At 47.3% G+C, this 7,849-nt stretch overlaps 2 protein-coding genes across 2 annotated transcripts; both read right to left on the bottom strand.

Moving 5' to 3' along the window:
• Positions 1-839: 839 nt before the first annotated feature.
• Positions 840-2,325, bottom strand: LOC100277404 (uncharacterized). The gene has a single exon (NM_001365991.1). It carries the CDS (start codon positions 2,218-2,220, stop codon positions 985-987), a length of 1,236 nt encoding a protein of 411 aa, NP_001352920.1. The 5' UTR covers positions 2,221-2,325; the 3' UTR covers positions 840-984.
• A 2,666-nt stretch (positions 2,326-4,991) lies between these two features.
• Positions 4,992-6,483, bottom strand: LOC100278580 (uncharacterized). The gene is given in 1 exon segment (NM_001151812.1): positions 4,992-6,483. A coding segment is annotated over 1 exon segment (1,224 nt). The 5' UTR covers positions 6,356-6,483; the 3' UTR covers positions 4,992-5,131.
• Between the last annotated feature and the right edge of the window lie 1,366 nt (positions 6,484-7,849).

Here is a 7,849-nt window from a genome sequence, read left to right as displayed (position 1 = left end):
AAATGCTTATATGTCTTATAATATGTGATTATTTGAACTGTGGTTGTTAATAAAACAAGGGGAACTCTTGCAAAATTTTTTTGTGAACTTTAAAAAACATAATAAGCAATAAGTAACGCATCTTTAGAGTTCTAAATTATTTTTGATACGTAAATACTACATAATAGGCTACAATTCTTCAGTCTGAATCACAATCTATGAGTAACTCATCTTCGGAGTCATCCGTCGCGCAATCCTCAACAACAACCTCATTCCACTTGCTGCATTGTCCTGCATCACACTTCTCACCAGTTTTTTTTGTAATAATTGGCTTCTGCTTCATCTGCAGCTTGGGAGAATAGCTCATCCTCAGCCTCAGCCTCATCAGCCTTCTTCTTGTATTAAGCTGCCTCTACCTCTGCGGCGGCCTGTGACATAAACTCATCCTCTTCCTCTTGAGCACGTAATCCTGCCTCAGCTAGTGCGATGAGCTCACTCAACCGTTGCCATTTTATCCTGAACATATCTCGCATGCGCCTCATCGGCCAAATCTTTGAATCCAGGAAATTTTTACGAAGTTTGGAAATAAGATGAAATGAGCTGCTCTCGGCCAGCCGCGCGGGCGTTTTTATAGGAATTCGTAGCTCGGCGCCAAGATCTGTGGCGCCGAGCTACGAGGCCGCGCCGCCGCCACGTCAGCGCCAGGTCAGCCCTGGACGCAGCTAGCCGTTGCGGCCACGTCACAGCTCGGCGCCATAGGCTGTGGCGCCGAGCTGTGTTAGCTCGGCGCCACAGCCTATGGCGCCGAGCTAAGGGTCCAAAACTGCATTTAAAATTTTTTTAGGTCTAAACGTGAATTTATTTCTGTTTAAGGGCTAAAATACAAAAAATTCGGCAAACAGAACACATCTGGGTCTTAGGTATGCATACAATTTCAGCTACTGTTTCGCTGTTTAGCCGAACCAACAGTTACCGCGCGCAAGAGGAACAGACCTGCCTGCCGTCTCAAGGGAGAAGCCAAACCGGAGGAGAGTTGTGCGAAGGAACCCGCTCCGGGAAGTAGAATTCGACGTGGGAAGGCAGCAGCCCTTCCGGCGGCGACCACCTGCCGATGTCGTTGCAAGGGTACTGCCTCTCACTGACTCCACCGAACATCATCTCGGCGTCGTAGAAGCTCTGATCATCCAAGAAGAAGATGCCGTCCTTGAACCCCGGGTACTGACTCACCTCGTAGGACCTGGAGCATCCTCGCCCCACGAACAGCATCCGGTCCAACAATACTGCTTCCACCTCGTACCAGGTCCAGCTCCTCTCATCAGCCTCCTCGTTATCATCGTCTGGCTCGATGATATCGAAAGGCTGCATGTCGAACACCTTGAACCACGACGTCGGCGCGTGATGATGGGCAGCGAGCCTGACGACCATATGCAGTAGCCCGCGGGATTCCACAAGGTAGCAAGCGCGGATGACCGTACTAGCAGGATATTCCCATTCCCATACGCAGTCACGGAAGTTCCGTTCCAGGAAGGGCATTAACTTCCACGGCACTACCAGGATATTCCCACCATCATCATTTTCATATATCGGGGTGCACACGACGATATGCCCAGCATGGGTGAGGAAAAGGAAGTTGCGCCGGTAGTACACGACGTCCTCCGGTTCCCAACCCGCCCCAACTGCAACTGGCGCGCCGGGCAAAACGTTGCAGACGGCCACCGCATCCCCTTGGCTCCAGAACGCGAAGTGGCGTCGGCGCGGCGCGTCGAGGTCCGGCTGATAGGTGACGATGCCCGCGGCGTCGTACAAGTCATCAGGCGTGGACGAGATGGCGGCGGCGAGGATGACCATGCTGTGTGTTTCGTGAGCGGCTTGATCCAGGACCATGTCGGGTAGCGCGTGGGAGTCTCCGGTGCGGATGTTGAGCAGCCGGTGCCCGCGAGTCTGGCCGTAGGCGAGGAAGAACCAGCCGCCGTCGTATGAGCCGAAGTAGCGGGGCCCGGGCAAGGGCAACATGCTGTGCTCGCGGCAACCGCTGAGGTAGCAGTAGACGCCAGTCACGTCCGCGGGTGGGAGGAAGAGCGACGGGAGCTGAAATGTCAGATCCTCTGCCCGCGCGATCCCCGCGAGCCACGCCTGGCAGACGGCGGCCATCCGCGCGCGGTCGATTGCGCACGGGATGCGGTTCATGATCTCCGTCACCAGGTCGATGTTGAGGTTCGCCCACCGCGGAGGCACAGCCATGGGAAACAGGGATGGAGGTGCGAGGGCTCGGGAGGCTCGGTGTGGTGGATGGCGGTTAGCGGTTATTAGCGGGATGATGCCGAAGAGAAGACTACAAGACCTCTGGGGAATGCAAGCCTTGCGGTGTCGGGACTCGGGATCCTTTTTATTCTCGAAGAAGAGCCGTGGCCAAAGAGCGCAGATCCGTTGCAAGTTGCAACTTCCGAGATGCAAGGCGAAGCTCCGTTTCAACAATGAATCGCGCAGTCTTTTGGGCTAAATTTATTTAGGTCGACTAGAATGCTACAAGTCTGAGGCCTTGTTATAGAGTTTGTTCTAGATTGCATCTAGAAATCGTTTAGCCGATGAATACTCCCTCCGTTTTTTAGTTGTCGCTGGATAGTTCAATTTTGCACTATCCAGCGACAACTAAAACGAAACGGAGGAGTACTTATATAGGAGGTTTGGAATGGGTTACAACTCTAGTGTGGAGCTATATTTTATAATATCAATTTAAATAATTTTAGAAAAAAAATAATTTAAATAATATCTACCCCTTAAACCCATCAATTTAAACTAAATTAAGTACACTTTACGAACCATCCCACACACTCATGTCTCTTCTAAAGCCACACACCATTTTAACCCTAGACAAATCCCACTATACAAAAACAACAGTACAATTTATTTAATCTGTCTACTCTCTCTTTCTCGATTTCATCCAGACGGTCATTCTTTAATGGATCATCCCTCAACGCTACTCATCAATCACGAACGAGCATAGGGCCGACAACCACCCTCGCCTCTACCACGAGCACCCTGCACCCACCATCCCCTCCCTGACCCGCGTTTGTCTCACCATGATCAACGCCAGTGGCAGACCCAAATTAAGAAATGAGTGAGTGCCTTATATATAATTTATACCCACCAATATTACAGACTATCAAAACTATACACATGTAAAAGTAAAACTAGTTATTTTTTCTCATAGAGGCAAGAGATAGAAGGGCATTCAACTTACAATTGATTTCAATTCTCAGCCCCACAACGACCTTGCATCTTGTGGAAACGATCGACAATTGTTTCATTAGAAACAGTGTCCAGATGTTCCTTTTCAACATAGCAAATGAGACCAACGCTCAAATATTCATCACCAATTTTGTTACGTTATGCACTTTTCACAATCTTCATAGCAGAAAAACTTCTCTCAACAGTTGTTGTGGCGATAGGGAGAGTTAGTGCTAGCTTTAGAAGCCGATACACTAAAGGATAACAAAGGTGTTTTCTTGTGTCCACCATCAATTTAGCTAAATCACTTATGCTTCACAAATCAGCAAACCTCATGCAAGACATTATCAATGTATAGGCCAAGTTGGCACTCAAGAGTTGCTATATCATTGTGATCAAATTCATCTGGATAGAATTTTGCTAGGACAATCAATTTTTCCTTATCAAAATGAGAGAACAAATCACATGGGCTTAGAGCAGACATACACAGGAGCAACTCAGAATTTACCTCATTGAATCTGTTATTAAACTCTTCTCCTAATAGGTCAAGGACAACAAAGAAACAACCGACTCGATAATGATGCTCATTGTTTATACCAGTCCTTTGTATTGACTTCTTTGGATTAACATAGTCATTTTCCATGTTCATCACTCAAATATCATGCTTATGACAGAAACAATTTACCTTGCTCAAAAGAGATTCCCATCCTTCTTGGCCTCTAATTTTTCTTGCATCTAGAAATCGTTTCAGCTGATCAATACTTATATAAGAGGGTGTTTAGAATAGCTCCAGGTTACAACTCCGGTGTGGAGCTGTATTTTATATCAATTTGAATAGTTTTAATTTTTTAAATTTAAATAATCTCTACTACCCCTTAAACCCACAAATTTAAACTAAACTAAGTACACCAAACAAACCATCCCACACACTCATGTCCCTTCTAAAGCCCACGCCCCGCCTATGGACATACCCTTGTCAACTCTTAATAGGAGTAGAGATTTAAGACTCATAATTGTCATTTAAACATTTAATATGAGAGAGACTAAACTTTAGTTTGGTGAAACCAAACACCCCCTAAGGCCTTGTTCGGTTGCATCTGTATCAAAGGGAATCGAGGGGGAAATACCCTTCTATTAAATTTTGACTATGGAGAGATTTAATCCCCTTAAGGACTGGTTTGGTGGATAGAGAAATAGAGATGATCTAGGGGAAAGAATCTCCCCGCTATTCAAAATTGAATATCGAGGGGATTCCTCCCCATGGATCCCCTCCATTTCACTGTCCACCAAACCAGCCTTTTTGACTGATTTGGTGACCAGAGAAGTGGAGGGGGTCCATATGCAAAGAATCTCTTGCTATTCAATTTTGAATAGCAAGAGATTTTCTTCCCAAAGATCCACTCCATTTCCTTAAGGACTTGTTTGAGAGCAAGGATCCTGGAGAGGGTTGGAGGAACTAAAATCCCTTGTTATTTAAATTGAATAACAAGAGGATTTTAGCCCCTCCAAATGTCCCGTTATTCTTGCCCTAAGGGTTTGTTCGGTTAGGGACGGATTGAGGGGATTGGAGGGGATCAAATCGCTTCCTATTCAATTTTGAATAGAAAGAGATTTAATCCCCCTCTAATCCTCTTGCAACTAAACAAGGCCTAAATCCTTTTCGATCTAGACGCAATCGAACAAACCCTAAAGATTCTGCATTTCTGCTTAGAGCGTCAACGTTAAGAACAGAGATACTCATCTGCATTAGTTTCTTGTTACAGAGGCTATTCCCCGTTAATTCCTGCATTGTGAACCTAGCACATATATGTATGTAAACTGATAAGAGTTACATACATTTTCAGCTACTGTTTCACTGTCAACAGAAACAACCGTTACCTACCGTCGTCTCAATGGATTTCGTAGCTACAAACCTACCGTCGTCTCAATGGAGAAGCCAAGCCGGAGGAGAATTGTAAGATGGAACCCGCTCCGGGAAGTAGAGTTCGACGTGGGAAGGCAGCGGCCCTTCCGGCGGCGACCACCTGCCGATGTCGCTACAGGGGTACTGCCTCTCATTGACTCTGCCGAACATCATCTCGGCGTCGTAGAAGCTCCGATCATCCAAGAAGAAGATGCCGTCCTTCAACCCAGGGTACTCACGTACCTCGTAGGACTTGGAGCATCCTCGCCCCACGAACAGCATCCGGCCCCCCCATGCATTTTCCCCGAACCAGTTCCAGGTCCTAAGGTACTCATCAGCCTCCTCGTCGTCATCGCCTGGCTCGATGATATCGATAGGGTCCATGTAGAACACCTTGAACGACGACGTCGGCGCGTGATGATGGGCAGCGAGCCTGACGACCATATCCAGTGACGCGCGGGATTCCACAAGGTAGCAAGCGCGGACGACCGCACTACCAGGATATTCCCACATGCAATCACGGAAGAAGCTCCATTCCGGGAAGGGCATTAACTTCCACGGCACTAGCAGGATATTCCCACTATCATCATTTTCATATAACGGGTTGCACACGAGGATATGCCCACCTTGGGTGAGGAAAAGGAAGTTGCGCCGGTAGTACACGACGTCCTCCGGTTCCCAGCCCGGCCCAACTGGCGCGCCGGGCAAAACGTTGCAGACGGCCACCTCATCCCCTTGGCGCCAGAACGCCAAGTGGCGTCGGCGCGGCGCGTCGAGCTCCGGCTGGTAGCTGACGATGCCCGCGGCGCATGGCGCGAACTCAGGCGGGCACGAGATGGCGGCGGCGAGGATGACCATGCTGTGTATTTCGTGAGCGACGTGATCCACGAGGATGTCGGGTAGCGCGTGGGAATCTCCGGTGCGGATGTTGAGCAGCCGATGCCCGCAAGTGTGGCCGTAGGCGACGAAGAACCAGCCGTCGTCGTACGATCCGAAGTAGCGGGGCCCGGCCAACATGTTGTGTTCGCGGCAACCGCTGAGGTAGCAGTAGACGTCATTCGCGTCCGCGGGCGGGAAGAGGAGCGACGGGAGCTGAAATGTCAGACGCTCTGCCCGCGCGACCGCCGCGAGCCACGCCTGACAGACGGCGGCCATCCGCGTGCGGTCGATTGCGCACGGGACGCGGTTCATGATCTCCGTCACCAGGTCGATGTTGAGGTTCGCCCACCGCGGAGGCACAGCCATGGCAGCAGGGATGGCGATGCGATGGATTGGGAGTTAGTGGGCTCGGGGCTCGGTGTGGTGGTCTGGTGGATCGGATGGCGGTTAGCGGGAGGCCGAAGAGAAGACTCCAATGACTGTGGGGAATGGATGCCTTCCGTATCGGGACTCGGGACACCTTTTTGTTCTGGAAGAAGACCCGTGCAAGGCGAAGCTCCATTTCCACGAGAGTTATTTGTTATTATAGTACTGATTTCAATAGGCTTCTCTCTTTTAGTACTCTCATTTTAGTCATCTCTGTAATAGTATCTACAAGTTGATTCATCCTTCAAAATAGTATTCTAACCATTTTCAATCATTTTTATTTTCATTTTTAATTTCTCAGAACATAAGTTGACTCTATCATTCAGGGCCGGGCCAGAGAAATTTGAGGCTCTGTACCAAATCTAAAGCAGTAATATATATTTTTATTAAAAACCAGTAATAATAATCTGCAAGTTACAGTAATATATATTGCAATAGAATATCTAAAAAAACATTTCTATTTTATTTGAATAACATCGTTCTTTTGGTGAGTTTTAAAGAAAATTTATATAATATGCTTATATTCGATCTTCTCCAAAGCTTCACTCTCAAGTGCTATTGTGGCTAAATAATACGTTTTTATCATAGTAGAACACAAATATGAATTTAGTAGCTTTAATTTAGAGAACTTCATTCACGCGGACAGATATGTTAAGATTCTATGAAGATTTATTCTTTAGTGGAGCGCTTGATAGTTTCGCTTCAGCGCAGCGGTATGGTAGGGAGAAAAATATGTGCTATATATTAACATGTGTAGAAGATTATAAAACTAGAATATATATATCTACTAATTTTTGAGGCCCTCAAGTTTTGGAGGCCCTGTGCGAGCGCACAGCTCGCACATCCCTTTGCCCGGCCCTGCTATCATTACCCTCGCAGCTATACAAATAACAGAAACACAAATAATCCAGGCAGAGACGCTGGAGTGCAAGACGGTGAGCAACACTGCTATCTTCTGTCTGGTGGTTCAGACCGTAGCAAGGGGTGGCAGTTGGCCGCACGGTCACCATCCAGCAGCGTCGGCGTGCTGCTGCAATGTTTTTTTTTGCCGTCGGTGCGATGCTGTACGTGAGAAGAGAGAGGAGTCGAGCCGGCGATGGGGAGCAAGGAGAGAAGAAAATAGAGAGACGCAATATGGTCAATGGTGAGAAATAAAAAAGAAAATGATTAAAAGAGGTTGGAGTACTATTTTGAAGGATGAATCAACTTATAAATACTATTACAGAGAAGATCAAATTGAGAGTACTAAAGGAGAGAAGCCCCCAAAATCAATATTATAATAGCAAAAAACTCTTTCCACGATAGATCACGCTGAGTCTTTTGGCTAGATTTATTTATGAGCAATACCCCTAATTTGGATGTGATTTTTTTAGACTTTGCGTGTTTGTTCCTAATTTTACAAAACAAAACTGGTATGTGTCTCTACTCTCCATT

Source organism: Zea mays, chromosome 6 (genome assembly GCF_902167145.1).
Source record: "Zea mays cultivar B73 chromosome 6, Zm-B73-REFERENCE-NAM-5.0, whole genome shotgun sequence".
Lineage (NCBI taxonomy): Eukaryota > Viridiplantae > Streptophyta > Magnoliopsida > Poales > Poaceae > Zea > Zea mays.
Note: the sequence above shows the minus strand (reverse complement) of the source record. Positions and strands in the feature narration are given on the sequence as shown.

What these genes read in the sequence shown, in the direction of transcription:
- LOC100277404 (NM_001365991.1), bottom strand. Translation starts at nt 2,220, where the DNA reads ATGGCTGTGCCTCCGCGGTGGGCGAACCTCAACATCGACCTGGTGACG.